Source organism: Podarcis filfolensis (genome assembly GCF_964270895.1).
Source record: "Podarcis filfolensis genome assembly, chromosome: 8".
Taxonomy (NCBI): Eukaryota; Metazoa; Chordata; class Lepidosauria; order Squamata; family Lacertidae; genus Podarcis; species Podarcis filfolensis.
In genome coordinates, this window is record NC_139611.1 from 2094570 (window position 1) to 2113245 (window position 18676).

General features: G+C 49.7%; 1 protein-coding gene across 7 annotated transcripts in view; it reads left to right on the forward strand.

The window, feature by feature from the left end:
• FAM178B (family with sequence similarity 178 member B) overlaps window positions 1-18676 on the forward strand; it is a 175894-nt gene that overhangs the window by 10369 nt on the left and 146849 nt on the right. For 5 of the 7 annotated variants that reach the window (XR_014551799.1, XM_083629332.1, XM_083629333.1 and 2 more), the window contains exons 4-7: window positions 431-1446; window positions 2314-2372; window positions 7098-7220; window positions 17438-17593. Coding sequence is in view for 6 of the 7 variants with exons in the window: in XM_083629332.1 (XP_083485458.1) it covers window positions 431-1446; window positions 2314-2372; window positions 7098-7220; window positions 17438-17593 (1354 nt within the window). In the remaining variant the exon portion in view is untranslated. The remainder of the gene's footprint in view (window positions 1-430; window positions 1447-2313; window positions 2373-7097; window positions 7221-17437; window positions 17594-18676) is intronic. The other 2 variants (XM_083629330.1, XM_083629331.1) reach the window with 1 other exon arrangement.

Consider the following 18676-nt stretch of genomic DNA (forward strand, 5'->3'; position numbering starts at 1 on the left):
AACAGGTGGGGTCTGTTTGCATCCTGGGCTTATGCAAACCCCTCAAGGTCCTGTGTCAGCATTAACCCAACGTGTACCAGAGCCTTGCCTTGTGAAGGGGCAAGGACCTTAGCAGGGCACAGAAGTCCTGCCCTTTGGCCACAGAAATCTTATCCATCCACTTCTCCGGTGGCTTCTGATTTCTTATCTGACACTGTCCAGGCACTTTCAGTTATATATTTGCAGCCTTAAGGGTCAGATTCTAAACACACATACACACACACCAAAATAAACGCGAAATTCTTAGAAAGTTGAATTCTGTGCTCAGTCCTCCCTGCCCATTGCGCCTTTTGTTTGTTTGTTTCCCTGTGGCATTGTAGCATGCTAATTGCCAGAGCATTAACTCCTCTCTCTCTCTCTCTCTCTCTCTCTTTCTCCCTGTCTTCGGCAGAGCCCCAGGCCACTTTGCGGCAGATGCAAAAACGGTCCCAGAAATGCAGGTCATCAGCAGCCCGCTTTTTGTCCAAGAGAGACACAGGCTTCTTGGGAGCTCCCAGCCAGGGACAGAAGAAGGGGCCTGGCAGCAGCTGCAGCAACAAAGAGGGGCAGCAACGCCTCTCTTTGTATCAACACGGCCTCCCTAATTTGTTTCCCCCTGCACATCCCCTGGAAGAGGCATCCCACAGCAGCCACAGCTCCAGCCTGTGGGGCAACCCAGACTCTCCGCTGGAGGAAGATCAAGAGGATGCCATGTTCCCTCCAGACTGGTCCCCACCCCGGATTGAATTCCTGTACAATGACGAACTGCCGCCCTTGAGCCCTGCCCCAGACCCCGCATCTGAGTACCAAAGCTTGGAGGAGATGCCTGATATCACCCAAGAGCCTGCTGAGCTGCACATGATGGAGTCCACAGCCAAGGCCTCTTCCCCCGCTGGGGACCACCCAGAGTTCCTAGAAGAGCCTGTGATCCTGCAGCCAAAGAATGCAACTCTTCAGGAGGCAGAGAGAGTTGGTCCAGTGCTCCCCATGGCCAGTGTCTTTCACATGGCAAGTGAGCAGCTGGAAGGAGCCCCGCTTGAGGGCCAAACCCAGACAAGCACCCAGAGGGCCTTAGAGCTGGAGTCTCCTTTCTTACCCTCTCCTAGCCATCCATTGGCCACACCACCTGCCACATACCTTAGAAGCAGTGCCTCGACATCCTCCAGTGAGCTTGCTGGGGACCCAGTGAGGCTGCCCTATGATTCAGACCAAGAGGAAGACCCAGGCCCAGAGCATTCCTCTTTTCCCACCCCTGCCCATTTCCCGATAACATCCTCCAGCATCTCAGCCTCCCCAGATGAGCTTTCAGGTGACCCAAGGAGACTGGCTCAGGGCTCAGACATGGATGAAGACACTGATGACCTTGTGTCTCTTGGAGACCTCCTGCAGATGAGCAATTCAGATCCGGGCTCTGAGGACCTTTACACAGTAGGTAACACTCTGTGGACTAGAGGTTTGGAATGTAATGGCATAGAATTGGCTTAGTTTGGTTCAGTAGCCCATCTTCCTTACCAGTGTGATTTCAGAGAGGTAGCACCCCACAAGGTCCCTGGACACTGTCAAGGGCAGCAGGCCGGATGTCTGATGCAGACTACGCCCCATAGAAATGCACAAAGAGAGACTGCAAAGCTGAAGGCAGGGAGAATAACGCACAGCCCGTGGGTTGTGTGGCCGGGCCAATTCTCAATTTAAAGGGAGAGGTAGTTACCGTATTTTTTGCTCTATAAGACTCACTTTTTCCCTCCTAAAAAGGGGAAATGTGTGTGTGTCTTATGGAGCGAATGCAGGTTGCGCAGCTATCCCAGAAGCCAGAACAGCAAGAGGGATTGCTTGCTTTCACTGTGCAGCGATCCCTCTTGCTGTTCTGGCTTCTGAGATTCAGAATATTTTTTTTCTTGTTTTCCTCCTCCAAAAACTAGGTGCGTCTTGTGGTCTGGTGCGTCTTATAGAGCGAAAAATACAGTAAATGCCCTCTGGTGGACCCCCCCTCCTATGTTGATGGAGCCCCCTGGTGGCAGCAGTGGACACAGTACTGCTTTTTACGATGCAATCTGCCTGCCGTTTTAGTTATCTGCAATGCTTTTGATGTAGCATTGCTCCAGGGCAAAAATGGTGGCCTGCACGGGCAGCATTGAGATCCTGCTGCTGCCACATGTCATGTGTGTCTCCCTACTGGGTCCTTGGCAGCTGCCCCAGAATGCCAGGTGCCAACACCAGCCCTGTTTAGTAGTTGTGCAGCACTGCTCTGTCCTCGTCTGCTAAAATGACACATTTCTCCTCCACCTTTGCATCCAGCTCCTTTCTCCAGAGCCAGACGGTTATCTCAGCAGCCTTGACAAGTTCCTTGAGAAAAGGTAAGGCTCACCCAGGGATGGAACTCCACTGGTGCATGTTGTGTCTTGCAGCTACACCTTGAAGCAACCTGCGCATGCCATGTGTTCATTGCTGCGTGGGCCCCTCCATTCAGGTTTATTGGTGTGTCTTCTGCATTGGACCCACCCACACATCATTCTGCTCCCCCCATGTTATCCCCCTTATTGCCACATGGGGGGGGGGCTCCTGCGCTGTAGCAGAACAGAGGCGGGGCAAAAAAACTGGGACACCTGAGGTATGAAAAGGGACAGAATTTCAGCAGAAAGTTACAGGACATGGAGTGAGTGGAAAAGAAGCAGTAGGTCCATCCCGAAACTTCTGCAGGTGCAGTTGAAAGTGGGATTGTGTCTAATTGCCCCAATAAAGTCATGTACTCAGGTAATTTTACTGGGAAAGGGGAATCATGTCTAGCACCCCAGTACCATCGTGAGGACAAGTCATCAGGAATGCCCAATGAAAGGGTTGCTGAGAGGGGCCCTGCCGTCAGGACACAGGAAGAGACTGGGCTTGGCACATCTCAGAGCCCACTTGGTGTGGGTGGTTCCATGAAGCATCCATCTCTGGAGAGCCCCAGGAGAGCTGCCAGAGAGTTTTCTGTTTCAGTGCTGCTTTTATGGTAACTTTATGGAATCCTATCATTGGAGGCTGTGATACAAACCAAAGGTGGCTGGGCTTTCAGGATCTCCTTGGTTTTTACCCAGAACCTCAAGGCTCAGCTGGGTGGACATACGCTAGCCTTTAGGCCCCAAATTTCTGGAAGAGCACCTCCACCCATACAGACCTTATTGGGTGTTTCTTGATAGAATTCTGCCCCCCCTGGAGTATGGGGTGAAGGAGAAGTATGGGGAGGAGTGAAATGCTAACATCGGGAATGCTAGCTTGGAAGAGGGCATTCTCTGGGGCAGCCCCTCACTTTTGGAACTCCATCCCCACAGAGGTGCATGCTGAAGATGAAACTTTCTGCCCTGCTCTTCTGATTTCAAATGGTTTAAATTGACTTACTACATTTTTGTATTGTTATAACCTGCTCTGTGGCCTTGTGGTGAAGGATGGGTAAGAAATTGAAATAACAGTAAAGGAATTGGGTTCCTCTGAACACATGTTCAGCTCAGGAATTTTTATTCAGTACCAGGATCAAACTCACAATTTCTTTCATGAAAAAAGCCACTCATTTTTTTCACCCAGCATTCTTTTTTAGCAACCTCAGGGAGTGAAGGAGGTTTTCCCTCCTCCAGTTGCTGCCACTGTTAAACAATTGGGAGGGAGAAATCCTTGCCAGTCACTCAGCTCTACAAAAGCAGATCCCAGCCTGCCTTTTCCCACTCTTGTTCTATATGCACACCCTTCTCCATGCACTGGACAAACCTTCCACTGGGATTTCCAGGTTGTTGCAGCCTAGATAACATCCATATTCCTCTAAGTCAGAATGTGGAACGTGTGGCCTTTCAGGTGTTGCTGGACTACATCTCCCACCATCCCTGTCTGCTGGCCATGGTGGCAGAGGATGATGGGAGTCCAACAACATCCGCAGGACCACAGGCTCCCCTACGGTCTTGTGACTCAAGACTCGGCTTAGTCAAGAACATAAGAAGAGCCTGTTGGATCAGGGCACTGTCCCATCTAGTCCAGCATCCTAAAATCCTAGAATTGTAGAGTTGGAAGGGACACCAAGGATCATCTAGCCCACCCCTTGCAATGTGGGAATCACAGCCACAGAATCCCTGACTGGTGGCCGCCTAACCTTGGCTTAAGAACCTCCAACCTCTTGAGACTGTCCCACTGTTGAACAACTCCTACTGTCAGAAAGTTCTTCCTGATGTTTAGTTGGAATCTTTTGAGTCCTTCCCTCCAGAGCAGGAGAAAACAAGCTTGCTCCCTCCTCCATGTGACAGCCCTTGAGATATTTGAAGATGGCTCTCATATCTCCTCTCAGTCTCCTCTTTTTCGGGCTCAACATACCAAGCTCCTTTAACCGTTCCTCATAAGGCTTGGTTTCCAGACCTTCCTCTGCACATGTTTGTCAACATCCATCTCAAACTGTGGTGCCCAGAACTGGACACAGTAGTATTCCAGGTGTGGTCCGACCAAGGCAGAATAGAACGGTGCTGTTACTTCCCTTGATCTGGACACTAGACTTCTGTTGATGCAGCCTAGAATAGCATGAGCATTTTTATTTTTTATTTTTTGCTCCTGCACCACACTGTTGACTCATGTTAAGCTTGTGGTCCACTAAGACCCCTAGATCCTTTTCACAGGTACCGCTAGTGTCTCCCATCCTATATTTGGGCATCTGGTTCTTCCTGCCTAAGTGCAGAACCTCACATTTGCCCCTATTGAAATTCATTTTGTTAGTTTGGGCCAAGTTCTCCAATCTGTTGAGGTCCTCTTGAATCTCAGTTCTGCCTTCAGTGGCATTGGCTACATCTCCCAGTTTGGTGTTATCTGCAAATTTGATGAGCATCCCTCAACGCCTTCATCCAAGTTGTTTATAAAGATGTTGAACGGCGGGGTGGCTCCCTGTGGCACCCCACTTGTCACTTTTTCCCAGGATGAGAAGGAACCATTAATGAGCACTCTTTGGGTTTGGTCAGTCCTCAAGCTACAAATCCACTTAAGAGTAACCTCATCCAGTCCACATTTTACCAGCTTCTCTGAAAGACAATCATGGGAGACTTGGTTGAAAGCCTTATTGAAACCAAGATACATTACATCCACAGCATTCCTCTAGTCCATCAAGCTTGTAACTCTTATCAAAAAAAAGAAATAAAATTAGTCTTGCATGCCTTGCTTTTAAGAAACCCATGCTGGCTCTTACTAATCACAGCATCTTTTTCTAATTGCTCACAGACCGACTGTTTAATTATCTGTTCTAGGCCTTTTCCTGGTATGGACGTCAACCAGACTGACCGGTAGTTGCCTGGGCCCTCTCCCCCCACTTTGAAGATGGGGACAACATTTGCTCATCTCAAGTCCACAGGGACCTCACATGTTCTCCAAGAATTCTCATATATTATATTCAGAGGCTCTGAGATTGCATCTGCAAGTTCCTGTCCTCCCTGTGGCCAGCCAGATGCCTCTCCCTCCTCTGGTTTCCAGCAACTTGTATTCTGAAGCATTATTCCTGATTGTGAAGGCAGAGCTTAGCAGCCTCCACGGCCAGTAGCCACTGATAGCTTTCTCCCCCATGATTTCTGCCATGCTTCAACCCCACTGGTCTGCTTTGCAGTGCACCTGGAGCCCTGCTCCTTGCAGCAGGTGGCAGAAGAGAGCTGATGGAGCAGGACTAGGTGAAGAAAGGGGGGGCAGAACTGCAGCCTCTTCTTGCTTCACTGGGGAGTTAGCAGCTGCAGAGCGTATTTCTGGGTTGCAGCTTGGCAGCATTGCTTTCCGCACATCATGTCGTTGGTAATCTGTACTGTCTGCTCATTGTGTCACAGTCGAAGATGTGCACAGCCGGAAGGTGGCACCTGTTAAGAAAATAGCTCTGGCTGGCTCATGATAGTGAGCCAAGCCACATCTTGCGCTGTGGAGCCCAGAGTTGCTAGCCAGTTTGGCTAGAGGGATTTTGAAGTTGGATTCTCCCACTTCTTTTTAAAAACATCCAGACGTTAATACAGCAAAGAAAGAGAACTGAGAATCTAGAATCACAACAGAAACACCCCTCCTCAAGTAATTCCCTCTACCAATATATATATATACCAATTTTATACCAGTTAATAAATTTATACCAATTTTAATAAAAAGTGTCAAATTTCTTGCCCATCCATTTTTCTAGAAACATGGGTTACTAATTTGTCCATCAGAATTAAATCCCAAAGTTGAGACCCAAACAAGTTTGTGTTCAATGCTTTCCTGTACTTGACAATGGTTAGTTTTGCTGCAGTCATTGGGTGGGTGATGGGGTCTTATGTGCTCTTGGGTGGCCACAGAGCAGGATAAAAGGGCAATTTGGGATCAAGGAAGATAGTCTGTTCTGCAATGAGGCTTGCCTCATGAAACACCTTTATCCAAAAAGAAGAAGCACAGCATCACCACCACCACATATGACTAAATGAATCAGTTACATAGCAGTTTATCCAATAGAGTGTTGAGGTTTTTTAGTTATTTTGCTTAAAGGAAGTGGGTGCCTATATCAGCTATGAACAAGTTCCCCATCATCTGTGCTGAGGCAGATTTAAAAGGCGCTCCCTCCCCATTCGTCAGGGCCTTTGGCCATGCTCCCACTACAGCACTCTCGCCATGGCACCACCCAGGCTCTCCAGCTTCAGCCTTCCCTAAGCTGGGGCCCTCCAGGCTGGATGTTTTGGACCACAACTCCCATCAGCATGCTATTGCCATGCTAGCCTGGGGCTGATGGGAGCTGTAGTTGAGAGCCAGTGGTGTAACGGTTAGAGTGTTGGACTGTGGCCTGGGGGACCAGAGTTCAGATCCCTACTTGGTCATGAAGATCCCTGGGTGACCTTGGGCCAGCCACCGTCTCTTAGCTTAGCCATCTCACAGGGTTGTTGGGAGGAGAACAATGTGCACCACCTTGAGCTCTTTGGAGAAAAGGTGTGATATAAATGTAATAATAAATAAGCAGGCCATCAGGACTGGAGGCTGGCAGCCGGGGCAAAGCTGCTCCACTGATCCTTATGAAGCCCACATATCCCACTCAATCCTCTGCCCGCTGCCCCTATTCTCATGCTGCTGCTGTGGCTTTCTAGGGAACAATCCTGTGCGGATGAGGAGCTGGAAAGAAGCCTGGGGGAGAAGTTGCTGCTCTCCAACTCGTTCAGTTTGGTGGAGGCAACGGAAGAGAATGCAGCCTTGTCTCCTGAGGCCCGCAGGTAATGAGCCCCCCTTCTGCAGCTGGGCAGCAGGGAGTGGGAAGGGCTCAGCGCTTAGAGAAGGGTGGCCCTGGTTTTGGCGCCTTGAGCACTTCAGGTGTTGGGCAGCATCTTCCGAGGACTAGCTGGATGACTGCGGAAAGATAACACAAGACGAGCAGACTCTTGAAAGCCGATAGTGAGAGCAGATGCTGCTGCAGGGGCCCACAGAGCATCCAGCTTGTAGACCGAAGGTTGCCAGTTCAATCCCTGGCATCTCCAGATAGGACTGGGAGAGATCCCCTGCCTGAAACCCTGGAGAGCTGCTGCCAGTCAGTGTAGGCAGTGCAGAACTCAATGGGCCCCATGGTCTGACTAAGTATAACATGAGAAGGAATATACTCTGTACCAGAATGTTCTGTACCAGAACGTACAGAACTCAGAGGCTCCGGCTGTCTTCACATTCCCGTTTTACTGTGCACTCCATGGACTGTTCTGGGTTTTTAATCCGTGTTCACACAAGCACATTATCCTGAATGCATATGTATACTGTACTTTGTTACAAAATACTGCTGTTTGACATTATTTCTCAAACCAGCTTTGCAGCAGCTGGAGTCCTTAAGCTGATCTTTATTTGTTTCTAGCCAAGCATCCTTGGCCCATCATTGGGGGGCAGCAGGGGGACAGAAGCTTCACTGTGCTGTAAGGGGCTCATGTGAACTCAGCCAGAGCTGAAAAGGAAGCTGGGCACCCACAGCAAATTTTTGTGGCTGCCGGGGTCCCCAGGAGTTTGCACCAGTGGGCCTGTATATCTTGGGCCAGGGGTTGAATGCTTGCCCAAAGGTCAAACTCCTGTTTGAAAAAAAGGAAAGAATCAGTGGCAAACCCTAGGCTTCATTAGTTGCCCTGTGATGTTTCCCCAGTGTTACTGCATTGTGGATATCTGGAGGGGTCACTCTTGCACTGCAGCACAGCAGAAGCAGGACAAAAAATTGACATATAAAAAGTTAACAGGAAATCAGCAGGAAACTGTGAGACACAGCTGGAAGCAAAGCAGTATGTCCGCCCCAAAATTTTTGCAGGGGCAAACAGCTTTGAAAGGGGAATGTGCACAGCTGCCCCAAATCCTACTAAGTTCAAAATGAAAAAGGTGCCTGGAGGGACCTGTTGTCTAACTTCCATGTAAGCTTTGTGTGAGCAAGTCGGGATGAGTGCTGATTAAATGGGTCACCCGGAGGAGCCCAAAGAAGCTTTGGGGGCCACATTTGCAGAGAAAGGCTTTCTGTCCACACCCTCCATTTCTCCTCCTATGAAGTTGTTTTCCTGCCCCCATAGGAATGATTGGCTCCATTAGTTCTGACGGGGGGGGGGGGGGCGCAAAATCAGAGGGCAGTGGCTGAAGACCCCCCTCTTCCCTTGCAGGGCATTCTGGTGGGAAGGGGCTTTCCCATCCCACTTGAGCATTTTGTGTGCTGAGTGGCGGATTCAACCTCTGTCCTCCATCTTTGGCTTTGATATTCAAGATGGCCACTGAAATGGGCCCGATTCTTTTTCAGACCTTGGCCGGCCCCATTATGTCCCAGACAGAGGCCTTTCTTTCCCAGCCCTGCTGCTAACTGCTGGCCCTCATAGCTTCACCTGCCACGGGATAATTGAGACCAGGCCTTTCTGCCGTTGACCCACATGAAACACCCTCTGCTTGGACTGTTGACCTCAGGCAGAAGTCTTTTCTGGGTGGATGCTGAGGGTTTTGCCTTCTGTATGCAAAACAAAACACACTCTCTGCCACTGAGCTGAAGGCTTCAGTTCCTTTCATGTTGTATTGCTGCAAATCAAGTTTAGACAACAGTTGCAAAGAATGCAGGCGCACAACCCCCCGCTTGATGGTAGGAGCTGAACTGGGGGGAAATGTGGGGAACCAGGTTTATGGGCCCCTCTGTACCCTCCTTCAGGAGCCATTGGGTGCCATCCTAAAGCAACCCATTCTGGTGCCCAGGGTTGGAGGGCAGCTGCTTTACAGTTGCCCTTTGCCAGGCAGGCTGCTTGATTGAGCCTGGGGAGTGATCCCCTAGGAGCCATGGCAGCAAGGCGGGTGTGCCAGCTCCCCACCCAGCTCTTGGCACTGCAGCAGTGGTCCAATCTCGCCGTCTCTTTTGGGGGAACAAATGGCTCTGCATCAGTGGTTGTCGCTCATTATCCCAGCAAGGGAGGTGGGCAATTATCCGGAGACCTGGCAGAAGAGTTATTAGTCTGTCAGGCTGCAGTCAAAGAAAAAGTAGGGGGAAGGCAGGAATTCGCAGTTCCTGAGATCAAAAGCAATTAACCCCTTGTGGGATGAAAATGGCTGCCGTTCCCACAGAATGCAGTAAGATGCAGAATGCTGAATGCAGTGGCCGTTTACTCAAAACAATAATTTAAAAAGAGACGGATGACAAAGGAGGGACCTGTGAGGAGTGGAAGGTCTTAGGAACTCTCTACCAGGCCTGGCTATTTCTCCGCCTAACCCAGTGCTGTCTACTCTGACTGGCAGAGGCGCTTCCGTGACTCAGGCAATGAGAAATCTTTGCTGTTGCCTGCTGCTAGCAAGACAGGAAGATGCCAAATGTTTAAAGCACACTTAAAACACATGGCTTCCCTCAAATAATTCTGGGAACTGTGGTTTGTTAAGAGTGCTGGGAATTGTATCTCTGTAGGGGATAAACTGCAGTTCCCAGGATTTTTCCTTTTGGCTGGGGGAGCAAGACAAGAACCCCCTCTTCTGGAAGAGTTCTCCTCAGGGAGGTTTGCTTGTATTTGCGGCACTAGCTGAGGACATTTCTCCTCTCCCAGGCTTTTGCGTGTTAATTCCTGTGGCAGCTAGTGGTGCTTTTCTGGGGGATTCCTTGGTGGTGAAGCCTCTGGGGTTTTGGAGGGCTTTGATCATAGACTCCCAATCTGCAAGCACCCTTGGTCCACCAGGCTCTGTGCTGGCACCACACGGACGGGCTGTGGCTCTCTGGGGCGTCCGTCACCCCCAGCCTTCTCCGGAGGCACCCGGATTTCAACCTGGGACCTTCTGCCTGCAGCGCATGGTCTCTGTCACAGAGCTGTGGCCCCTCCCTGTCTTTTTGTGGGTGGATAGGTGGGGATGCCCCTTCATGGATCCTTGCCTTGTCGTGGCAAAGGGGCTTGAATAACTCTGAGAAGCTGTGCGCCATGCCGTGCAGGCCACAAAAGATGGACAGGTCATAGTCGAGAGTTTAAATGTGATGCACCTGGAGAAGGAACTGGCAAACCACTCCAGGATTTTGCCAAGAAAACTCCATGGACATAAAAAAAGGAGAAGCTTTGAGAAGAAAACGAGAGTTTCCAAGGCATGCTCTGGTTCATGGGGTCACGGAGAGTCGAACACATAGAATCATAGAATCATAGAATCATAGAGTTGGAAGAGACCACAAGGGCCATTGAGTCCAACCCCCTTCCAAGCAGGAAACACCATCAGAGCACTCCTGACATATGGTTGTCAAGCCTCTGCTTAAAGACCTCCACCACACTCCTTGGCAGCAAATTCCACTGTCGAACAGCTCTTACTGTCAGGAAGTTCTTCCTAATGTTTAGGTGGAATCTTCTTTCTTGTAGTTTGGAACCATTGCTCCGTGTCCGCTTCTCTGGAGCAGCAGAAAACAACCTTTCTCCCTCCTCTATGTGACATCCTTTTATATCTTTGAACATGGCTATCATATCACCCCTTAACCTCCTCTTCTCCAGGCTAAACATGCCCAGCTCCCTTAGCCGTTCCTCATAAGGCATCGTTTCCAGGCCTTTGACCATTTTGGTTGCCCTCCTCTGGACACGTTCCAGTTTGTCAGTGTCCTTCTTGAACTGTGGTGCCCAGAACTGGACACAGTACTCCAGGTGAGGTCTGACCAGAGCAGAATACAGTGGCACTATTACTTCCCTTGATCTAGATGCTATACTCCTATTGATGCAGCCCAGAATTGCATTGGCTTTTTTAGCTGCCGCATCACACTGTTGGCTCATGTCAAGTTTGTGGTCAACCAAGACTCCTAGATCCTTTTCACATGTACTGCTCTCAAGCCAGGTGTCACCCATCTTGTATTTGTGCCTCTCATTTTTTTTGCCCAAGTGCAATACTTTACATTTCTCCCTGTTAAAATTCATCTTGTTTGTTTTGGCCCAGTTCTCTAATCTGTCAAGGTCATTTTGAAGTGTGATCCTGTCCTCTGGGGTGTTAGCCAACCCTCCCAGTTTGGTGTCATCTGCAAATTTGATCAGGATGCCCTTGAGTCCATCATCCAAGTTGTTGATAAAGATGTTGAATAAGACCGGGCCCAAGACAGAACCCTGTGGCACCCCACTAGTCACTCTTCTCCAGGATGAAGAGGAACCATTGATGAGCACCCTTTGGGTTCGGTCAGTCAGCCAGTTACAAATCCACTGAGTGGTAGCATAGTCAAGACCGCATTTTACCAGCTTCTTTACAAGAATATCATGGGGCACCTTGTCAAATGCCTTGCTGAAATCAAGGTAGGCTACATCCACTGCGTTCCCTTCATCTACCAGGCTTGTAATTCTGTCAAAAAATGAGATCAGGTTAGTCTGACATGACTTATTTTTCAGAAATCCATGCTGACTATTGGTGATCACAGCATTCCTTTCTAGGTGCTCACAGACTGTTTGCTTAATGATCTGCTCCAGAATCTTCCCTGGTATTGATGTCAGACTGACTGGGCGGTAATTATTTGGGTCCTCTCTTTCCCCCTTTTTGAAAATAGGGACAACATTTGCCCTCCTCCAGTCTGCCGGGACTTCGCCTGTTCTCCAGGAATTCTCAAAGATGACTGCCAGTGGTTCTGAGATCACATCTGCCAGTTCTTTTAATACTCTTGGATGCAGTTCATCTGGCCCTGGAGACTTGAATACATCTAAACTAGCCAAGTATTCTTGTGCTATCTCCTTAGTTATTCTGGGCTGTGTTTCCTCTGCTGAATCATTTGCTCCAAATTCTTCAGGTCGGGCATTGTTTTCTTTATCGGAGAAGACTGAGGCAAAGAAGGCATTGAGGAGTTCAGCCCTTTCTGTGTCCCCTGTTTGCATTTCACCATCTTCTCCTCTGAGTGACCCCACTGTTTCTTTGTTCTTCCTTTTGCTACGAACATACCCATAAAAGCCTTTTTTGTTGCTTTTAACCTCTCTAGCAAGCCTGAGTTCATTCTGTGCTTTAGCTTTTCTGACTTTGTGTCTACACGTGCTGGCTATTTGTTTGAATTCCTCTTTGGTGGTTTCCCCCCTTTTCCATTTTTTGTACACATCCTTTTTGAATCTTAACTCAGTTAAAAGTTCTTTAGATAGCCACCCTGGCTTCTTTAGGCACCTTCCATGTTTCCGTCTCATTGGTATTGCCTGAAGTTGTGCTTTTACTATCTCCCTCTTAACAAACTCCCAGCCATCATGAACTCCCTTTCCTTTTAGTATTACTGTCCATGGGATCTCACCCAGCACTTCCCTAAGTTTTATGAAGTCGGCTTTCTTAAAGTCAAGAAATTGAGTCCTAGTATGCTTGGCTGCTCCTTTCCGCTGTATAGTAAACTTCAGAAGAGCATGATCACTCGCGCCTAATGATCCTTCCACTTCTACCCCACTAACCAGGTCATCAACATTGGTTAGGACCAGATCTAAAATGGCTGTTCCTCTTGTTGCTTCTCCCACTTTCTGGACAATGAAGTTGTCTGCAAGGCCAGTGAGGAATCTGTTTGACCTTATGCTCTTGGCTGAGTTTGACATCCAACAAATATCCGGGTAATTGAAGTCCCCCATTACTACTATCTCCCTTCCTTTTGCATGAACACGACTAAGACGACTAAGCAACAATGTGGAGGTGGCTTGCTGCTAGAGGTCAGTGCAGCAGGAGCGCTTGCTGGGGATTAGGCCCCGCAAAGGGCCTGCAGAGTTGAGCTCCAGAGTTTTTCTCCATGAAGGCGGGGGGGGGGGCAAGGGCAGAGGCTGCCAGCACTGAGTGGGTTTAGTGTTTCCCACTGCAGAGGACTTTCGAGGGGGGATGAATGGGGGTGCTACGGAACTTGGGCACACAGACTGTGCTTTGTGAATTTTGCTAGGAAGGTGACTTTACCTGTCGCAATCATAGGGAAACAATAGTTGTTTATCGTAAGAAGTAAAAGACCTGCATAGAAAAGTTCCCAGTTGTAGCCAAGACAACTGATCTAGAGAAGTGAAAGTCAGCCATGCTTTGCTGCTTCTGTTCTCAGAGGATAGATCCAGGATGGCCTCTCATCTTGAGGTCCGAGAGAGGTGTCAGGAAGTGGAAGTTGCAAACAGGATGCCTCCTAAGACATATCCATCTAAATTTTAAAAGATAGGGAGGTCAGCACAGAGGCAGAAGGTATAGGAGTAGCCTGGGAATCTGGAGGCCTCTTGCTCTATCTGGTTTTAACCTCATGCAACCCTGTTTCTGCAAGCTGAGTTGCACCCAAATTTCCACCCACAAAGCATAACTGTGGAAAGTTCAGAGGCAGCTGCTTCACCACTTTGAAAGTGGGGTGTTCCCTTCCTTCCCCCCTCCCCATCCCTGGAGTCGTGTCATGGGAACAGGGGACAGTGCTGATCATGAGACGGACAAGCCCATTTGTGCCTCGTGCCCCAAGACAGAGATGAAATCAGGAGCCTTCTTCCTTTATCCCTCATCTGGGCCAGGATAGACAAGGATAACTGAGCGCAATTGTCCATCCTTATCCATGTTAGACCACCGCAATGTGTTCTGAAGCTGTTTTTGAGGGCTCCTTGAAGTCTGTTCAACTGCCAGGTTGCTGAATAGGAAACATATGAGCTCCACTCATGTCAAGCTGCGTCTTCCCAGTTCTAACACCTGCTCCATCCATCCATTCCTCTGACCATTTGCTTGGACACCCAAGACTTTATTTTGGTGCCCAAGAGCCAGACTTGACATGACGTGGAAGATCTGCGACTGGACCTCCCCATGGGAATGGAAGAGTCCTGGGAGAGAGGTTTAATGGTGCTTAATGGTGGGGCTGGCCCCATGCTCTCCCCTCCACCAAACCTTCTTCGCCGCCGCCTCTGTTTTGGCTCTGCACAGGATTGGAGAGGGAAGGCCGCAGGGTCCCTCGCTTAGAGCCACAGTTCTCCTTCCAGGCGAGGCCCCCTGTATCTGGTAGTTTATTGCACCGGCACAGATCCGCAATCGCAACCTGTCAGTGGAGTGGTTTTCTGCATGCAGTCATTGTCCTACTTCTCTTGTGAGTGTTGCTTCAAAACTCATCAGTTCAGGAGCCCTGCTGGGACCAGAGATTAAAGGAGAAATCAATCCAGTGGTTTGCTGTTAATCTTCCTCACTTTCTCCAGAATTCCAGCCAGAGAAATGCTGGTCAGCACTTTAGGCTAACGGGAAAGCGAACCCGAGCAAAATTGGTTGGTCTTTTTAGCTGTATCATATAATTCCTTTGCCTAGTGCTTTTAAGCCTTGCTACACTTGCTTGGAAAAAAATCTGTTGTTCCTCAGCAGCAGAGCATCTGCCTGACATGCAGAAGGTTGCAGGTTGAATTCCTGGCATCTCCAGGTAAGGCTGGGAATGGTTTCCTGTCTGAAACCCAGGAGAGCTGCTGCCAGGCAGTGTTGAAAAGCTGCGCTTGATGGACCAATGGCCTGACTGCACTAAGCCTCTTCTGATGTTTCCGTACCCAAAAGGACCCCCCCAAACTAGAATTTGCAGCCTTTGATCTTTTTGAGTTGCTTAAACATTCATGGCCACCATCCTGCTCTTCTTTTAAGGATGTGCAGGGCAAGGCAGATGCAGTGGCGTAGCAAGTGGTACCCGGTGCAGAAAATTTCTTGTGTCCCCCCCCCCCCATTGAACTTACAGTTGCAAGTGTTATTTTCTGGTTTGTTTACTTAACATGGTGAGCATAAGCACTTAAAACCATTTCCCCCTAACTTTGTTCTCTGCAAATTTTGAAATTGCATCGTCAAAATCAGTTCCTTTCGCTACTTGGTTTTCAACTGACAAGATGGATAAGCCAGAGAGCCGAGCTTGGCTCACAGTGGACCTAAGATAACTCTTGACTGAGCATTTTATCCTTACAACATCAACCTTGTGAGGCAGCTCAGACTGAGATGGAGCGGCCTGCCCAAGGTCACCCAGTAAATTTCTTGGCTGAATGGGGATTTGAATTCTGGTCTCTCGACCAGGTCCTGGCCCTTCACTCTAAGCACTACTGGACCATACTTTTGTTTAGCCATAGTCTCCTAGAGTGAGCTCCAGCCAAGCCTCATTGGCAATGGCTGTAAAATGGAACCAAGTCCCCTTGCATGTAGTGTGCAGCAGAAAACTCAGGGCAGGGATGCTGCAGCCTATTGTGGCTCTTATCTGAAGAGCACACCTGCCTGAAAGATGCATTTCCAAAACCCACCCCAGCCTTACATTTCTCAGTGTGCACTTTGCAAAACCCTGAAACCTAACTTTCACTCATCCTAACTGCACTCTCTGTGTTGCCATTGGCTGTCTCTTTAAGAAGCCGGCAGAACCCAAGCCAAGAAGGAGGGATAAGGAAGTTGGGAGGGAAACACTTTTTATTAAGTGTAGGCTGTTGTATTAGAGAGGCACATCTTTGCTACTCATAAAAAATGTATTCCCACGTCTCTTGAAAACACATAATTGAAGGGGGAGGAAATTAAATCAATGGACTCTTTTGGGGTTTCTGGCAGAGGCAAGGGTTGGGGACTATCTCTGTCCAGATAAGAGTTGCAGTTGATTTCTTTGCATAAACTGGGTTCTTTTGTTTTGTTTTTTAATGCTGTTAATCATGGAGGCCACTTGGTCCTCCAGTGACAATGCCAGATCCAAGAGCACTCTCAGATTACAAACCTGATCCCTTTAGGCCAGGGTGGTGTAACCTGCTCCAGAATAGGCTGAACACTAGGAGGCTGGACAAGACAAACCACCAACAAATCTCCCTTTTGTCAGGTTTATTGACTATCACAGGGTAGGCCAAAGCACAACACAGCCCTTTGTGCTACATTTCCAAAGCTGGGTGAGCAGGGTGGATTTGATTTAAATCACAGTTTAAACCACAATTTAAATTACTAGTCAGTAAGACTCGATTTAAATCACTTTTTTTTTAACAGAAAGACTCATTCTTGCTGGTATAATCTTAATTTTTACAACCGGATGAAGGTTTCATTTTTGGAATAATAAATGCTACCTACAGGGAGGGGAGACTGGGGGCAAAGGGGAGGCCAGCCTGCCGAGCACCCAGGGCTGCGCTGTGCTGCTCCTCCCAGTGCCACGTGTGGGCAAAATGGGGCTGGTGCCATTGTCCCGCGTGCTCCACTTTCGGAGGCAGCAGGGGCTTCTCGGAGGGGGATCGGGGCCCAAAGGGGGCGCGCGGGACAGGCAGTGTCCTCGGCCTCGGCAGGCCCTCAGTCTGGAGGGAAACAAAATGAGACTGGGCTGAGCAGCACCGGCCCTTTCCTTTCCTTCACCCAGCCTGCAGCCTGCAGCCAATTGGCCAGCTGGTTGGGGGCAGGGCGAAGACCCCAAGGCAAGGAGGGTGGCGTCCGGGACCTGGGTTGCAAACCCTGCCCACCTCTTGGAGGGGAGGGCGGTAATTGTTGATAATTTTGTCACCCCCCCCCTCAGGGTTGACACCCGGGGCGGCCTGCCCCACCGCCACCCCCTTCCTATGCCTCTGTGCAGCTGAGGAGAGGCGTCCTGTATCCGTGACCCTGTGCCTTGGAGCTCAGTGGCAGAGCACCTGATGAGCATACAGACACCCCAGATCCCTGCATCTCCAGCCGCAGCTGGGAAGGGGTCCCTGGGAAAGCCTGAAACCCTGGAGACCTGCTACCACCATAGAGTGCTGTGCTCAAGGGACATAAGAGCCTAAGAAGAGCCTGCAGGATCAGGCCCATGGCCCCTCTAGCCCAGCATCCTGTTCTGACAGTGGCCAACCAGGTGCCTGTGGGAAACCAGGGAGCAGAGCCTGAGCCCAAGAGCAGCCCTCTCCCCTCTCATGGTTTCCAGCAAGTGGTATTTGGGAGCCGAGTCATCATGGCTGGGAGCCGCCGTTAGCTCTCTCCTCCAGGATCTGAGTCAGCACAAGCCAGCTTCCTATGTTCCTGCCTCACAGTTTCCCATTTGAAAGCCAGTGTAATTATTTCCTTCTTGCAGCTGTTTCTAAAAGGCTGGTTTTCCTCCTCTTCCCAGGTTCCTCCTGGAGCAGTTCCTTGTCAGCCAGGCCACAATCCCAGCTGTTCATCCCGGCGAAGGCATCTTCGTGTTGCCTCCCTACCTGAGGACGGCTTTGACCCTTGACACTGTTCGGCTGAAACCGCAGAATCAGCTAGAAAGATATTTCTTTGGGTGAGTTCTCTGTTCAACTGCAAGGTAAAGAATATATTGTGGGCCTCAAGGAAGTCACGGCTTCAGGCCAGAGGGTGCAGGAGGCCGGTTGATGTAGGTCTGGTGTTCACTGAGAGGGTCAAACCTGTCCCTGGTCTGTACCATTTCAGCCTGAAGGTCAGTGAATAGCTGAATGCCAGGGAGAAGAGATCCTGCCTAGACTTCTCTTTGACACGCTAGCTTTCTATGTGCAGGGATTCCCACCCACCCCTCCCCATAGAGAAGGAGAAGAAGAAGAGAAGAGTTTGGATTTGATATCCAGCTTTATCACTGTCCGAAGGAGTATCAAAGCGGCTAACAATCTCCTTTCCCTTCCTCCCCCACAACAAACACTCTGTGGGGTGAGTGTGGCTGAGAGACGTCAGAGAAGTGTGACTAGCCCAGGGTCACCCAGCAGCTGCATGTAGAGGAGCGGAGACACGAACCCAGTTCCCCAGATTACAAGACTACCACTCTTAACCACTACACCACACTGGCTCTCCGTGTGGCTTCCATCATATTATCCTTCTGCCTGCAGTCTGAAATGGTGTAACTCAGGCACAAGTTGATCACCTCAGTGAGAACTAGGCCAGTCCCTTAGTCCACTCTTGCAAAATGCAGGGGATTCTATTTCTAAATCCACCTCTGAGGAGCAGTATACATTGGTATGGTACTGGAGATTTCGCCATGGCCTTGATCCAGGACTCCTTGGAGTTAGAGTCCTCTAGTCACTGCACTCCAAAGAGGAGATAGAGTCCTCTAGTCACTCCACTCCAAAGAGGAGATGGATTCATTACCTGGCCCTCCCCCCGTGTCGGTCTACGGACATCAGAGCCTGCCTCCGTTCCCCCAGCCCCCCCAAAGAGACACACAGACTCCTTGGGGGACCAAGAGAGCCCTTTGGAAAGATCCTCGCAGCTGGGAACCCCATTACCCCCAAGGAGCCAATGTCAGTGCTGGTCCTGTGGCTGATCAGGAGGCAGCAGGGCTGGTCCTTCAGTAAGCGACTCCCTAGCTTTGCTATAAAGCTCAGCCTATGGCTGCAGGACCTTGCTGAGACATGGA